The 17,925-nt window shown below is 38.3% G+C and overlaps 1 protein-coding gene across 5 annotated transcripts in view; it reads right to left on the bottom strand.

Annotated features, from left to right (window-relative positions):
* LOC115211160 (ankyrin repeat domain-containing protein SOWAHB) overlaps positions 1-17,925 on the bottom strand; it is a 161,817-nt gene that overhangs the window by 123,592 nt on the left and 20,300 nt on the right. For all 5 annotated transcript variants that reach the window (XM_036503466.1, XM_036503464.1, XM_036503465.1 and 2 more), the window contains exon 3: positions 9,201-9,548. In XM_036503466.1, coding sequence (XP_036359359.1) covers positions 9,201-9,548 — 348 coding nt within the window. The remainder of the gene's footprint in view (positions 1-9,200; positions 9,549-17,925) is intronic.

Below are 17,925 nucleotides of genomic sequence, written 5' to 3'. Positions count from 1 at the left end.
GGCTGGATGCTCTTTCCACTACCAAACACTTTACAGCATGGACTTGGTACATTTTATCATGCCACTGACCACTGTGAGGCACACTGTCACAACTCAAATGCCCTCCAAACTATTACAGGATGCAACCTTTAGCCCTGTTCTATAAGAATTTTCAATGTAAAGTGAAATTTAATATTGGAAGACGTTTGCTATCTCAAAGGCTGCCATTTTGAAAATCTAAAAGCATTTACTTTTAATGTTTCCTTGCCAACAAGACTATCTTTCATCTATGACATTAATTTGATGTGTCTCCACCTATAATTCTTTTTCTTTTTTGTTTTTAATGCCATCTCTCTTCTGAAACAGAACTTCTTTAAATAATTCATACAGCTGTTTGCAACTAAATGGTGTTAACACAAAAACTGACAATGATAACAGTAAACATTAAAAGAGTGATCACTTGTATTCCTAGTTGAATTTGGATTCTAACTGAAGATTTCTAAACTCTAAACAAAAACATGTCATCAAGTCTGTGATTTTGGCATATGAATGTCTGTTTACACATATGTAGTAACAAACAAATTTTCAATAAATAAGTCATTTAGGTGTAATTTCTTCCCATGTGTCCTGAAAGTGACCTAGTAACACAAAATAATTACTGTTTTTAGTTCTCTATGGAACTAAATAATTAAAAATAATCAAAAGGTCTCTGCCTGTCTGTTTCTATATTCATATCCACAAACAATCATATACTTATATATCATTTAATAAACACAGGGCCGCAAACAGTACAGTCATCAGATGGGCTGATTGGAGTAAAGTACACGACATATAAGCCCATCCAGTTACTGTACTATCTGCAGCTCACATATAAATCCTGAGTTTATAATATAATACTTATCTGTTGTTGGATTGAGTACTTTTTTAGCTGTGCCTACTAACAATGGAACAGTACAGTGTGTATATATACAAATATATATATATATATATTTGACAGCAAACAAAGTAAAGATGGCAAGGATGGAGACGCGGGTGCTGATGAAAAAAGTCACCCCCACCTGGTAGACACTCAGGAAGAAAACTCCAGTGAGAAACCTGCCCGGGAAGTAAACCCAAATGCAAGTGCTCCTACCAGCACCAAAAGCCATGGAGATGAAAGAACCAAAAAAGGAGGAAAAACTAAAGCTAAAACTCAGGCAAAACCAAAAAATGAAACAGCCAAGGATAGAAGCAAACCTGACTATCCATATACCAAAAAGGATGGAAACAAACAGCGCACACGGGTGTGTAGGTTCTACCTGAGAGGTGCCTGCTGGCATGGAGAGGAAGGTGCAGGCTGCCGTTTTGCACATCCGGGACCCTGCCGCAGAGACACGAAACAGGTCAGAAACCAACTACCGAAAGGAAAAGAGATGGACCACGCACCACCTGCCCCAAAACGGAGGTACACAGATGTGGTGCGTGCCACAAACCGCCAACGTGTTGTTGAAAGGGCAGCTGCTGAACAAGAATCCTTTTTGTGCATGGCACAAAAGATTGTACAGCAGCTAACCTGGCTCCATCAAACTCAAGCTCGCAGATGGGACTATCCACAGTTCACAAGACCACCACTGCAAATAGACCCAAGGTGGACACCACCGGCAACAGCATACACCTCACCTCGATGCTCCTACTGAACATCAGAGGACTATTAACACACAGTAACAGGACAAAAATCCCGTTCTTGAGAGACTTTGTTGCATGCAATCAAGCCTTATGCATAGCACTTACGGAAACACACCTGAAACCAGACATAGCGGATGTGGAATTACACATACCACAGTATGTTGTACTATGGACCGACAGAAAAGAAAGGAGTCATGGAGGAGTTGCTATGTACATCTGTGAGGACCTCACACCCCAGGTCCTTTTGTCATACTCAAACTCGGTGTGTGACACACTAATTGTACATGTAAGGCAACTTGGTGTAGTTGTGTGTGCTACATATCGCCCTCCAGATGCCCCAAGCCCTATGGGCAAGTTTGAAGACTGCCTTATAAAAATAGAAGAAGTTCTAGTCACACTAGAACAACACATAAGTGTACTTCTCATGGGAGACTTCAATCTACCCAATGTCAGATGGCCCGAGGGCCTTTCTCTCCCAGGAATGACAGGATGTGAACAAGGACAGGCGAGGTCCCTCCTGAACATCATCAACACCCTGTACATGGAGCAAGTAATACTCCAACCAACCAGGGCAGGTAACACACTGGATCTCTGCTTCACAAATAATATGGATCTCATCCATAATGTGAAAGTGACACTGACACTACTCTCGGATCACAACATGGTAGAGCTGACCATGTACGGGCCAAAGGAAAGCATGGACATGCAGCCTACAAGAAACTCTCAGAATCTTTCCAGCTTGAACTTCAATAAGGCAAACTGGAAACAAATTGAGAAAGAGATCCTCAAACAAAACTGGCCTGAATGTCTCTCCTCGCCAGACATCGACATGAAACTTCAACAATTCATGTCTGTAATGCAAGCCATATGCTACAAATGTGTCCCAGAGAGAAAGGGCACTGTACACAAGAACAAAATCCCCAGAGAGAGGAAAATTCTAATGAGACGGCGTACAAAAATCTCAAATCACCTAAACAAACAAATTGAAAGCAGTGAAAAGTCCCGCCTGAAAATGAAACTGTTGGAAATTGAAAAATGTCTGCAACTCTCCCATGAAAAGGAAAGAGCAGACAAAAGCCTGGGCTATAGACAACATAAAATCTAACCCCAGAGCTTTCTACAGGTATGCCAAAGAAACAGCTACGGTGCACTGTAGGATAGGGCCACTCCTTGAAGGGGATGGCACACTCACAGGAAATCCAAATCAGCAATCCAACTGACTTCTTCACCACTGCAGATATGGGGTCAGAGGCGGCGATGATTGATTACATCAATATAAAGGAAGACGATGTAATAAAGGCTATAGATGAGATGAAAACAAACTCAGCTACTGGCCCTGATGGATTCCCGGCAATCCTTCTAAAAGTATGTAAGAGAGTCCTAGCAAGACCACTGCAGTCTCTCTTTCAGAGCTTCCTTGCAACTGGCAAACTTCCAAGAAAACTGAAGGAAGGTAAAATATGCCCTATTCATAAAGGAGGTAGCAGAGCGGAGGCCAAGAACTACAGACCTATCTCTCTGACCTCACACATCAGCAAGGTCATGGAACGAATAGTCAGAAGGAAACTAATCACCTTCCTTGAAGAAAATGACTTGCTGCCTGACACCCAACATGGTTTCCGACCAGGAAGAAGCTGCTTAACTCAGCTCCTACAACACTATGACTGGGTGCTGAAACAACTGCTCAACCACTCAAATGTGGAAGTGATATATCTCGACTTTGCAAAAGCCTTTGATAAAGTCGATCATGGAATGATATGTCACAAACTGTGTGATCTTGGCATAGTTGGAAAATTGGGAGAATGGCTTCATGACTTTCTGAAGAATAGAAGTCAGGTGGTAGTAGCCATTAACATGCAAATAGTGAGCGGTGTTCCGCAGGGCACTGTTTTGGGACCACTACTGTTCATAATGGCCCTCTCAGACATGCCCTCAGCCACGCAGAGAGTCACGATCACAAGTTATGCAGATGATACAAAAGTTTCACAGGCAATACAGAACCCGAGAGTGTAGTGGGTGCTTTTTAAGTGCCACCGGCACGGAGCCAGTCAGGCAGTACTGGCAATGACCTCGCTCAAATCTTTTTACACATGCCACTGGCACAGGTACCAGTAAGGCGACGTTGGTAACGATCACGCTCAAATGGTGCCCTTTTACGTGCCACCAGCAAGGATCCAGTTGGCTACTCTGGCAACGATCACACTTGGATGGTGCTCTTGGCACCCTACCAGCACGTGCACAAGTGCCAGTAAGGCGACACTGGTAATGATCACACTCGAATGGTGCCCTTTTATGTGCCGCTGGCACGGAAGCCAGTTAGCCACTCTGTCAACGATCACCCTCATATGGTGCTCTTTGCACCCCGCTAGCACAGATGCCAGTCGTCGAATTTGATACACACATACATATATGTATACACATGTACATATACATATATGTATACACATATACATATATATATATACACATATACATATATATATATACATATATATAATACATACATTCATATATATATATATATATACATATATACATATTTATACACATATTTATATATATATATATACATATATACATAAGCGACGAAAATATTTTGACAAATTAAACTTAAATGTTGGAGTGAATCGAACGGCTTTTGTGTGTTTCTTAAATGGCTTATAAACACCTTCCATGCTGCAATTGTTTTCGTTTCAGCACACGATCTCAGATCAAATTACTTGCTATGCGAGTACATCTCCGTAACATATATACATATTTATACACATATTTATATATACATATTCATATCTATATATACATATTTATACACATATTTATCTATACATAGATATGTATACACATACACACACATATAAAGTTAATCCAAACATGAAAACACAAAGAGAAAACAACAACGCGAGTACGTGGAACAAGTATAGTGTTATTGGACGCTCAGGAAAGGAAAGAAATAAGGAGGATTTAACATTTCGAGCGGAGCTCTTCATCAGAAACATAGGAAAAGGAAAGATCCAAGGAATGGAAAACGGAGGGAAAAAATTGCCAACGATACACACGCGGTCACATATTGAATGACCGGAAGGGAATGGGTGAAGAAAAAGTTCTTTCAAAGACAGGAGAGTGCAAGAGAAGGAGGTATGTGTGTGTGGCTGTTAATCTATGTGTGTGGTTGGGCTTAGTATTGTTTAAGGTCATAGGAAGAATGATAGTAGGAGTGTCTCTTGTGTCTACCTACCCATGTGCATAGAAGAATGGTCAGTGGAAGGTACTGGTAGTTTGAAGTATGTGTGTGTGCATGTATGTATATGTATTCTGTGTGTGTTTTATTTGCAGTGTGTGTATGTATATGTATGTATGTATGTGGTTGCGTGTGTGGGGAATAACTGTGCTTTCTTTTGTGCATGTGTGTGCTTGTATGTGTATATACATGTATGTATAATTGTGAGTGTGTATGGGAGGTATGTGTGGGTTCATTTGTGTGTGTGTGTATGTGTGTGCATGTCGTATGTGCATGTGTATGTGTGTGCGTGTATGCGTATGTGGTTGTGAGTGTTAGGTGTGTGCATTCGTGTGCATGCGTATGTGTGCGCATGTTTGTGTGTGTGTGTGTGTGTCTATATGTGTATGTGTGTGTGTGCGTGTATGCATATATTGTGTGTATATATATGTATAGGGGTATATGTGGATTTGTGTATGCGTATGTGCGTGGGTTGTGTGTGTGGGGCGTTTGTGGGGATTTGTGTAGGCATAATGTGTGTACCTGTGTGTATGTGCGTGCATGTGCTTGTGCGTGTGTGTGCTTAAGTGCGTGTGTATGTGCGTGTGTGTTTTTGCCCATGGCTGTATAATTGTGTGTGTGTCTGTATGTGTATTGTTTGTTGGAGGTATATGTGCGAACCTGTGCTAGTGTGTGTGAACATGGAGATGTGTGTCAGGTTGTGTCCATTTTGTTGTGTGTACGCGTGTGTGCTTGAGTATGTGTATGTGGTGGTGTATGTTTATATGTGAGTGTGTCTAAAGGTATGTGTGCCTGTGTGCGTGGGGTTGTGTGGGATAGTATCTGTGCATTCCTGTGTGTGTGTATGTTTGTGTAAGTGTGTGTATGTGTGGAAGTATGTGTGTGTATATGTGCATGTATGTATGTTGTATGTGTGTGGTGTGTGGGAGGTATATGTGCGTTTGTGGATACGTATGTGTGTGTATGTGTTCGTGTATATAGAAATAAAAACAATAAATTATAAACAATAAAAAAAACAAAAAATTATAAAAACAATAAAATATAAGGAAGTAAATCCAATATAAAAGATGCAATTACAAGTAAGAAATAAAAAATGAGAAAAGAAATAAAGTTGCTTGTTGCGGGAGGTGTAGAGGCAATCAATAAGAAGAGAGGGTTGTGTTAAGTCCGTGCGGGATAGAGGTCTGTAAATTGAAGATATAGCGCTGTTCCAAGTGAAGCCTTGTTTCTGGGGATCCATAGTGTAGAGCGAGGCCAAAGACAGAGATGTTAGAGGGGAATGGTTGGCCAAGCGGAAGTGACGGGCGACAGGAGTGTTGGAACGTAGCCGAACATCCCTTAGATGTTCGGTGAACTGGTCGGACAGTCAGCGGCCTGTCTAACCTACATAAAGCTTCCCACAGAGGTTGCATTTAATGTAGTAGATGAGGCTAGAAGAAGTGCAAGTGAAGGAATTTCTAATAAACACAGTTTGTTGGTTAGAACCAGTGATAGAAGTGGTGTTGGTGATGAAGGGGCAGGTGTTGCAGCGGGATCTGGAGCATGGGAAGGATCCATGTGGGGCTGAGGGGGAATAGGAGAAGGTGCTACGGACCAGGAGATCATGTAGGTCCCGGGCGCGTTTGAAGGAGGACAAGGGTGTGTTAGGGAAAATGAAGTGGGTGGTGGGATCGAGCTGGAGACGACAGAAGGCCTGTAGTATCCTCCAACGAAGAGGTAGAGTGGAGGGGTGGAAAAGGAGGGGAAAGGGGGTGTGGTTAGGGCGTTGGTGAGAGGAAGGAGAAAGAGTGGTGATGAGTCGATTTGACGAGCATGGGAAAGGGCATTCTGGACAAGGGTTGGGGGTATCCTTGATGCCTGAACAGGTGGGCCAGGTACTGTGACAGAGTCTCAAAATCCTGGTCATGGCTGCACAAGCGTTGGAGGCAGAGGAATTGGGAGTAGGGGATGACCCGTTTGGTGTGGAAGGGATGGGAGGAGGAGGAGTTGAGGTAGAGATGAGAATCTGTGGGTTTGAAGAAGGCAGAGGTGGTGAGAGTGGGAGGGGTGGTCAATGGTAAGAGAGATGTCGAGGAAGTTAACAGAGATGTCAGAGATAGTAGAAGTGAATTGGAGAGAATGGTGGAAGTTAGAGAGGAAAGAGATGAAGTGGCAGAGTTGTTCATGGGAGAGGAAAGTGGCACCTATACAGTCGTCTATGTAGCGACCGTATAGCTCTGAGGTCAGCCTGGAGAACTGGCAGAATGCTTGGGCCTCAATGTGGCCAACAAAGAGGTTGGCAAAATTGGGGCCCATTGGTTTGATTGAGAACTGGTAAGCTCGAAGTATATATACACACATATATATATACACACGCATATATATATACACATGCACACACACACAGACACACACACATATATATATATATATACATGTACACACACATAGATATATACAGACATATATACACACACACACACACACATAGATATATATAGACATATATATACACACACACACACACAAACATATATATATATATATATAATATATACATACTTATATATACATACATATATACAGACATGGGATGAGGTGAATATATATTTATATATACATACATCATCATCATCGTTTAATGTCTGCCTTCCATGCTAGCATGGGTTGGACGATTTTGACTGAGGACTGGCGAACCAGATGGCTGCACTAGGCTCCAATCTGATCTGGCAAAGTTTCTATAGCTGGATACCTTTGCTAACGCCAACCACTCTGAGAGTGTAGTGGGTGCTTTTATGTGTCACTGGCATGAGGACCAGTCAGGCGGTACTGGCAAAGGCCACAGTCAAATGGTGTTTTTTACGTGCCACCTGCACAGGAGCTAGTCCAGCAGCACCAGCAACGACCTCACTCGAATAGTTTTTCACATGCCAATAAGGCGACGCTGGTAACAATCACACACAAATAGTGCTTTTTATGTGCCACCGGCATGGAAGCCAGTCAGCTGCTCTGGCAACGATCATGTTTGGACGGTGCTCTCAGTGCTCCACTGGCATGGGTGCCAGTCATCGATTTTGATTTCACTTGCCTCAACACTGGATTTCACAGGAGGGCTGCAATCAGAAAACCACAACTTTCATAAACAAATGTTGCAAAGCATTTAGAGTGAAGTAAAAACCTACAGAATTGGTTCCAAGAGCAGTGGAAGAATGTTATTTTCTTGGACGAGTCATCCTTTACCTTATTTCCAACCACTGGCCGAGTATACATGTAGAGACAGCCTTCTTCCAACTGTTAAACATGGAGGAGGATTTGTGATGTTTGGGGGGGGGGGGGGCGCTATATCTTGAAAATCTGCTGGCCCAATGGTTTCCCTTCATGGCAGAATTAATAGTCAAGACTATTTAAGCATTTTATCTGACCAAATTCATCCTAAGGTTGCGGAACTGTTTCTGAAGGGAAATGCAATCTTTCAGGATGGTAATGCACCAAGTTGTTACTGAATGGCACGAGGAACATTCTAATGAAGTTGAACATCTTATCTGGCCACCACAGTCCCCAGATCTCAATATCATTGAACATCTATGGTGCATTTTAGAAAAACAAGTAAGGAGTCGAAACCTCCACCACCATCACTACAAGAACTGGAGACTGTTTTAGTTGAAGAATGGACAAAAATTCCTTTGGAAACAATTCAAACTTTGTACAAGTCCATGCCTCATAGTATTCAAGTTGTAATTTACTGCCAAAGACAGTCCAACCCCATGTTAAAATAAATTTGTTTGAAATTTTAAGATGTTTCCAGTATTTTGTCCAACCCCTGTATGTATGTATATATATATATATATATATATATATATATATATTATATATATATATATACACACACACACACAAACATTTATATACATATATATATATATACACACATATATATGTATATATTTTAAAGTAAAGCAGTTCTAATAATGTAAACATTGTTGGTCACACATAGCCTATGCGTTTTATTGACTCAATTTTAAAAGTGGGTAACTATTCTCATAAACACTGGAGTAATAACCAACCCCCAAAATAATTTTCTTTCATTTTGTACATTTGAAACTATGGATTATGATAAGAGACACAGAGTGGCATCTTTTGATTAAAAAGGATGAAGAGAAAACTAAAAATTTTTTTAATCATCATTAAAATATTACACTATAAAATCTGGAAAAAAAGAACAAGTGACTTTATAACAAAGATTTTAAAATAAAATAACAACGTGCACATGCAGCATCAAACATGCAAGCCTAAGAATTTTGAACAGGAAAAAAAGCCAATTGATATGATCCACACTTACTGTTGAGGCAACTGATGATGTAGAGGCAGTGTTGCTGCTTTGTCCGAGATTTGGAGATTTACTGTTTTGTAAATTATTTTCACTTTGGCTCTTGGAAATGGTTTCATCGGTTTCTGATTGTGGTTCTTGGATGTTTATTTGAATACCAGCTGACAGCTGCATGTTAGGTGGCTCTGATTTGGCTCGCTTGCTCTGTCGGACAGCATTGTCAGTCTTTTCGCCTTCATGTGATGTTGGTGCAGATGCATGTGTTGCTGGAGGGGATTGTGGTTCAAAATGAGAGATCTTATTTCCAAGAAGTTTGTTTGAACGGTATTGCTTTTTAAGAACAAGGTACTTATTACCACTCTGAAGAAAAAGAAAAAAAAAAGTGAAAAATTAGGAATCATAATTCATTGTGTCATCATTACATTACTTTTTTTTCTGTTGATGTTATTAAAGAAGACAGTTGACAGTCAATTTGCTAAATGAGAATCATTATGGTTCTGCATAAGATTATTACTTAAAACACAATAAATTATTTGTCACAGATATACATTGTTCATTATTTCTTTCATCAAAAATAGCTCAAATTTTAATAACCAACTGTATAAAGAAACACAATGCTATTCTAGCCATGGCAATCCAAGCAGCATATAAATAAATATATATATATATATATACACACACACCCACACATATACACCAATGTATATGAAATGTATATTGATATACAAAGATATATGAGCAATTAACATCCTCCCTCCAAACCTTTTAAATTTCTAATTTATTTAGAAACTTTGTTTTCAGATTTCTAAGTTGTAAACGTTGGAGATTATGACTGCAAATAAAAAAATTTTTTAAATCACAAATTCCTTTGTTTTCAAACATTTTCTCTTTCTGTATAAATCTATCCCTAAAATCTAACCTGAAATCCTGACTTGAAAACATAATCCTACCCCTAAATTCTTAATCATAACCATTAACTGAACATTTCCTTGCAGGATCATAAAGTGGGGAAGCAAGTAGAAAGAAGTTTTTCAGAAACATAAAGAAATTTTCTGCAAAGAATAGAAGATAAGATAAAATAAAAAAATAAATAAATAAAAAAAAGTGAGACAGCTGTGGTTTATATTGCATGACTCAGTCAATATAGATTATTTAATGTATTTCATATGAAATATATATTGTTTAATATAGATGTAAATGTAGTTGCATGGTTAAGAATGGCACTTTGAAATCATGTAGTTTCTAAATACAATTGTTAAAAGCATATAGTTAAATCAAGAAAACATTGTCGAAAGTAAGTCAATTCAGCTCTCGTTATTTGACTCTTAAAAAGCGATGAGATGGAAAAATTATTAGTATGCTGGATAAAATATATAGTAGCATTTTGTTTATCTTCAGATTATGAGTTCAAAATCCACCATGGTTCACTCTACCTTTCATTCTTTCAGGATCATGGGAATCAACATGTGTTAGACTAGGCAAAAACACTACAAAAATTTCAGATCTTGTGCCTAAAGTAGAAAGACGTTTAAGACTCTTTATTTGTATTTTTTTTTATGCTGCTGTTCGCATTTTTATGGAACAAATATAGGAGAAATATCAGTTGCTTTGACTCAGCTCACATGTCTATGATTTAGTTGGGATGAAACAGGATTCTGAGATGTTCATATCATTTCCAAAGGTGGTTGTGAAATAAATGAAATGACAAGCTAGGGATTAAAATCATGTTGCATTATCTCAAATCTGGGAGTCAATCTTATCTTCTACAGTGCTTTAAAAATTGTAGTGTGATATTTTGAAATACCGTGAATCCTCGAGTATAATCCACATTTATTTCCCAAAATGCATACTATATACAAGGTTAAAAATGAAAAATATTTTTTAAACAATGTTCGAGTCTCGATTTGCTGTCCGGCAATGTTTATTCAGACGCATTTTGTGATGTTGGGTGCGAAAATACCTTAAGCTAAGCCTGAAAGTAATGAAGTCATAAAAGAATCATCCATAACTTGCAGTAAGCAACATTTATTAAAATAAAAGTATTCAGAACACAGAATAACATGTAACAAAAACAATTTGCAAACATATTTACATTCCGATATAACAGTTAAGAACATCACCATTATTGTATTACGCGACTAGGTGCTACTGGCTTAATTACGCATGACTCAAGCTAGAGAAGGAGTGCGTATTATACATAAGGTTTAGGGTTTTCAGAGGTACAGCCCCGTAAAAATCCCCTGCATATTATACTCAAGGGTGGACTATACTTGAGGATTTACGGTACTATAGTGTCATAGAACTGTTGTGCACTGCAGTATATATGTGGTTTAGTATCAGGTTGTAATATAGTTGGAAAGTGTATGTATTATGTAATATGAGGTGAATTCCTGAAGTTTTGAGACTTTCTTCAACGAGGTGGTTATACTGTCCTAGATTATTGCAATTTTTCTATGTCATTACTACACATCTAATAAGCTGACCTGCCAACTTTTGTTATTCTAGATTGAAAGAGCTGGCTGTAACAGCACTTTAAACATACTATTAAGCACTGCTTGTCACAGCTGACTAGATTGCAGAATGCAGCTATGTTTGGAAGCTCACCATGTTTTAGACTGGGCAAAAACACTACAGAAACTTACGAAATGCTTCAAACTTCTTATGGATTAACTTCTTTGCTAGCACAAGAGGGTCAAGGACAGTAGAGAGGAGGTGAGAGATAAGAGGTGTGGAAAGGAGAGGGATGTCAGAACATCAGAGCTGGCTGAAAAAAAATTGGCAATTTTCTCAATGAAGACCATTGTGTATTTATAAAGACAGACAATAAACATGTAGTTTGGAGTTGGTGTGGCAACTGTACATGGAATTACTGATGAAGATCTGAACATGTGCAAAGTTTGTGCCCTGGGTGTTCAGTGATGGGCATAAAAGCTGCCTCTCACATTTCCTGCAATCCAGACCTTGCTCTCTGTGACTTTTGGCTGTTCCCCAAACTGAAGGAGAACCTCAGGGGCAATTGCCTTTAAAACAAAGGAGACTGTGACAGTGGTCTGGGAAACCTTCATTTTGGAGGTCTTCAATGGGGCTAGAGTGCTACAACAAATGCATTGAAGTCAGAGGATCCTACTTAGAAGGAGATTAGGATTTTGTACTTTTTGAAATTAATTGATGTCTTTCCTGAAGAAGTCTGGAAACTACTGGAATGCACCTTGTGTGATAGTAGGAAATGCTAATATTGTGTAATGCTTCAAATGGTTCCATTGTTTTTATCCACTGAATGGATGTTATTAAATGCTTGAAGGTAGCAGTTTATTCTTAGTTGTCTTATATTTGATATTTATTTTACAATCTGCTACTTATTAATTAATCTTTTTGTGAGGTGTGATGTGGAGGGGGGGGGTTATAAACATTGGCAGAATCACTGGTTTTTTTGGGGAGGGCAATACTATCTTTTATGATAGTAATTCTAGGAAAACTACAGTAGGATTTGAATTAAGATTTGAATAATATATAATTCATTAACCTTACATTGTATAATACACAACTGTTAATCAATCATGCATTAAATAATAAACAATCAACATTGTATTTAATAATAAACTATTCATCAATCATTACACTGACTGGTACATAAATATTCCTGAATCATGCATTGAATAATGATATAATAACTAGTCATCAATCAAGCATTGAATGATAATACACACCATGCACTGAATAAGCAATGCGTCAAATAATACATAAAAATGCATTAACTGGGTATTCTAGAGAAGGCTGTCTGGATCATTATCCTATTTGTTAATTCAAGCATTTTTTTTTTATTAGCTTTCTGATTATTACGTTTAGTTCTAATTAATTGGGATTAAGACTATATTGAAAATCTGAGAGAAGAAGATTTAACTGTTGTATTAACAGGTCAGCTGACTTGTTAATTCATCTTCAGATTATTGAAAGCAACAGAGAAGTGGTGGTGAGATGTATCTGAGAAACTATGTTCCCTTAATTTGTTTTTCTCCATTTCCACACTTGACATCTATATCTAACCCTGACTGAATCTTCCAAACCTAGACATACATGTGTGTACATGAGTGCACACTCACATGCAGAATGTTTTACAGTATTTGTTCTGGATCTTTATGCCACAAGTTCAAATTCCAACAAGATCAATTTTGTCTGCCATCCTCCTGTGGTCAGTAAAATAAAGTACCAGTCCAAGAACGAGTATTGGCTGAAATATCAAACTAAGTACCACACAGTATTTGTTTAGACTCCTTGCTGACCGACGTTGCCTTTACAGTATGGACTAGAGAGATTGTCTGTTAGGACTAAAGTATTCCCTCTACACTATCTTTTACCTTTTACTTGTTTCAGTCAACTGACTGTGACCAAGCTGGAGCACAGCCCTGATGAAATTTAGAAGAATGAATCAACCCCAGAACTTTTTTTCTTTTAAAGCCTAGTACTTATTCTCTAGGACTCTTTTGCCAAACCACTAAGTTACATGGATGTAAACACATCAACACTGGTTGTCAAACAGTGGTGGGGGACAAACACAAAGACACACACACATTTATATATACGATGGGCTTTTTTCAGTTTCCGTCTATCAAATCCACTCACAAAGCTTTGGCTGACCTGAAGTTATAGTAGAAGTCACCTGCCTGGGGTGCCACAATGAGACTGAACCTGGAACCATGTGGTTGGGAAGCAAACCTCGTACCACACAACCATGCCTGTGCCCATGCTGGTTTTTAATCAGAGTAACTCCTATCCTAAATGGGTTGCAGCTGCTGTGGATTGCAGGTTTCAGATCTCCTACATGTGGTTATCGCAGAGCCCTTTTCATTAAATCAAGTTTGTTCAGATAGCCCAATTTTCTGAACAGGTTACCTTCTCTATGGCAGTGAAGCTGTATTTTCCCATATCTTTCCCAAATTTACCAGGCAGCCCTTATAGTCTGAGGTGATTTAGCAACAAAGCTATTTATCTCAGAGGAAGTCTCTATGACAGTAGAACTTTATCTCTCCATAATAATGCAAACCAAGCTACTTCTGAGGAGAAATTACTTTCCATCATGCAGTTGACAGTGAAAATGAGTGAGAAGGTAGTCACTATAAGCCACCAAGCAAGGGTGTTGGCTATTGAGGGCTGTTGAGGGCAAGTAACCTTCAATCAATTGTGGTCACTTTTGGCTTGGTCAGTATTGATATTATGAAAATATTAAAACTTACAAATAGAAAAATGAAGACGACTTAAATTGATCATAGCAGTTATAAAAACTACTACTACTACTAATAATAATCAGCAAAGTATTAGATAATTGAAAATAATTGATAGCATGGTACTGTAGGTTGCAGGCAGCAAGCCTGTTACGCATGCAAGGCTATAGGAGTTACAACAAAACCTGAGATAATAATAATAATATAATAATAATAATAATAATAATAATAACAACAACAATAACAATAATGGTTTCTGATTAAGACAAAAGCCAAAGATTTTAAGGGAAGGGCATGAAAAGGTTAGTTAGTAGCATCCATCCCAATACTTGATTAGTACTTTATTTTTATCAACCCAAGAAATATGAAAAGCAAAGTTGAACTCAGCAGGATTTAAACTCATACCTATAACAAATACCACTTGGCGTTTTTCCAATGCTCTAACTATTCTGCCCATCCACTGCTTTAATAATAATCCACTGACCTGACGATGATGCTTACGATGATGACAGGAAAGTATGATCTCATCTATACTATTTATTTTTCTGTTATTTTCACAAAAGCTTCAGAAATAACAGCTTCTATTTGTTCACCCAACCTGTCCTTGCGTTTTTGCTAATCTAATTCTGGGTTTTTACAGGCTCTAAGCAAAACTTATAACTTAACAAAACCAACGGTCAACTGTTGTTGTGTTTGGTTCAGTTATCAATATTAAGATGATGATACAAAAACTTAGAAGCTGAACAACAATGAAGACAAAGAATAGGAATATAAAGCTTTGTGAATGAATTTGGTACATGGAAACTGAAGGAAGCTTGTTGTATATAATTATGTGTGTGTGTTTTTGTTTGCCTCCTCTGACCGCTTAACAACTGAGCCTGGTGTATTTAAATTCCTGTAACTTAGTGGTTCAGCAAAAGATACTGACAGAATAAATACCAGACTTAAAAATCCAAGTTCTGGGGTTGATTCATTTGACTAAAATTCTTCAAGGTGATGCCCCAGCATGGTCACACTCTAATGACAGAAACAAGTAAAAGATCTGGCACCCTGCTGGTTACAGTGATGAAGGTCCCAGTTGATCTGATAAATGGAACAACTAGCTCGTGAAATTAACATGCAATTCCACAGACATGAGTACCTTTAATGCAGTTCTCAGTGAAATTCAGTGTGATACAGGATGTGACAAAGCTGATCCTTTGAAATACAGGTACTACTAATTTTTTCCAGCAGTATGTTTTGCTATCTGTATAAATCATGGTGAGATACTCATTACTAAAGAAATTGATAAGGATTGGAAAATACAGAGAGGATATTTTGGTCTATTATATGCACATCAAATAATGAGTGGTCATACGTTTACTCAACAAAGGAGGTCATTGTGTTAATTCTACTAAACTGTTTTGTAAACTGAAACCACAGCCTATATTTCTAATGGGTTGTAATGATAAACAGTATTGTTATTAACATTGTACAAAGTGAGAAGTAGACAAAGTTGTTTTTTTGGATGTGTGTGCGTGTGTGTGTAGCTTTTTTTTGAAGAACGTTTTCAGGAGAATATTTGTTAAATAATATATTTCATATAATGTAATATATTATCCAACAAATACTCTACTGAAAACATTCAATATCTATATCTATCTATCTATATATAAAATAAAGTGTCTTGCTCAAGGACGCAATGCGATGCCAGGTAGTGAACTCATGACATTAGTATTATGAGCCAAATACCTTAACTACTATGCAATGTACCTTCACCTGAGACTATAGTAGACGACACTCACCCAAGGTGTCACGCAAGGTGAACCTAGAACTATGTTTTCTATATGCTTCCTTCTCAACTGTTCACATTTCTTCTCTGCGTAGGAGTGGCTGTGTGGTAAGTAGCTAGCTTACCTACCACAAGGTTCCGGGTTCATTCCCACTGCATGGCACCTTGGGCAAGTGTCATCTACTGTAGCCTCAGGCCGACCAAAGCCTTGTGAGTGGATTTGGTAGATGGAAACTGAAAGAAGCCCATCGTATATATATGTGTGTGTGTGTGCATGTTTTTGTGTCTGTGTTTGTCCCCCACCATCGCTTGACAACCGATGGTGGTGTGTTTACGTCCCCGTAACTTAGTGGTTCGGTAAAAGAGACTGATAGAATAAGTACTAGGCTTCCAAAGAACAATCCTGGGGTCGATTTGCTCGACTAAAGGCGGTGCTCCAGCATGGCCACAGTCAAATGACTGAAACAAATAAAGGAGTAATTTGATTTTTAGTTCATTACGATAAGTGGTTTATACCTTATGAATATGTTTGAGGTATTTTTCAACATGTGAAACCATTAGTAGCACATAAACATGTATTGTATCTATTAAATAATATATATATAAAATTGAAATTGAAATCAAACTCTGCTTGCGAAGACCTGTTGAGGCAAGTGAAATTGAAATCAAACTCGGTGACTGGCATCCGTTGCTAGTGGAGCACTAAGAGTACCATACGAGTGAGAACATTGCCAGAGCACAAGCTGGCCTCTGTGCCGATAGCACGTTAAAAACACCATTCGAGCGTGATCGTTACCTGTGTCACCTTACTAGCACTTGTACTGGTGGCATGTGAAAAAAAAACATTCGAGTGAGGTCGTTGCCAGTGCCACTGGACTGGCTCCTGTGCAGGTGGCACATAAAAAGCACCATTTGAGCATGGTCGTTGCCAGTACCACCTAACTGGCTCTCATGACGGTGGCACGTAAAAGCATCCACTACACTCTTGGAGTGGTTGGCGTTAGGAAGGGCATCCAGCTGTAGGAACTCTGCTATATCAGATTGGAGTCTGGTGCAGCCAGCTGGTTCGCCAGACCTCAGTCAAATCGTCCAACCCATGCTAGCATGAAAATCGGACGTTAAACGATGATGATGATGATGATATATATGTAGTTTTAATTCAAGCTTCAAGCTAGAATAGAATTAATAGATGGAATCTGTATGAAGTTCCATTGTATGTATAAGTATGCCATTTATATGAATGGTAACATTCTGCAACATCTTTACATGAAACTACTCAAGTAATGACAGTAGCCAGCGATTTCACATGTACTCCTTATAATTATATGTTTGCATTGTTTAGAATGTAATAATGTATTTATCAATCAATCTTAGATTATAATAAACCATGTCATTCTGTGATGGTCACAACAATAGATCTCTGATCACTATACATATCTGATGAAATTTTTCCAAATTATTATGTAAATGCTAATTGTAAACTAGTACACTACCTAATAGAAATGCTGAAGTCTAGAAGCTGTTTTTTTTTTCTTTTGGATATTTAATTACAAATGCATTCTATTCTCAGATTTCTAGTGATTGTTACAACAAGTAAACAACCCGAAGTTCTATGAACATTTTTGCACTATTATAAAACAATCTGGAGCAGAATCGATACAGCTAAGTGTTCAGTATATAGTTTAATATGAAAAATAAATATGTAAATAAAAACTAGAATAAACAAATTGAAAGGAATTGTGATTAG

Source organism: Octopus sinensis, linkage group LG1, assembly GCF_006345805.1.
Source record: "Octopus sinensis linkage group LG1, ASM634580v1, whole genome shotgun sequence".
Lineage (NCBI taxonomy): Eukaryota > Metazoa > Mollusca > Cephalopoda > Octopoda > Octopodidae > Octopus > Octopus sinensis.
The sequence above is the reverse complement of the archived record's forward strand: the minus strand, read 5'-3'. Positions and strand labels throughout refer to the sequence as shown.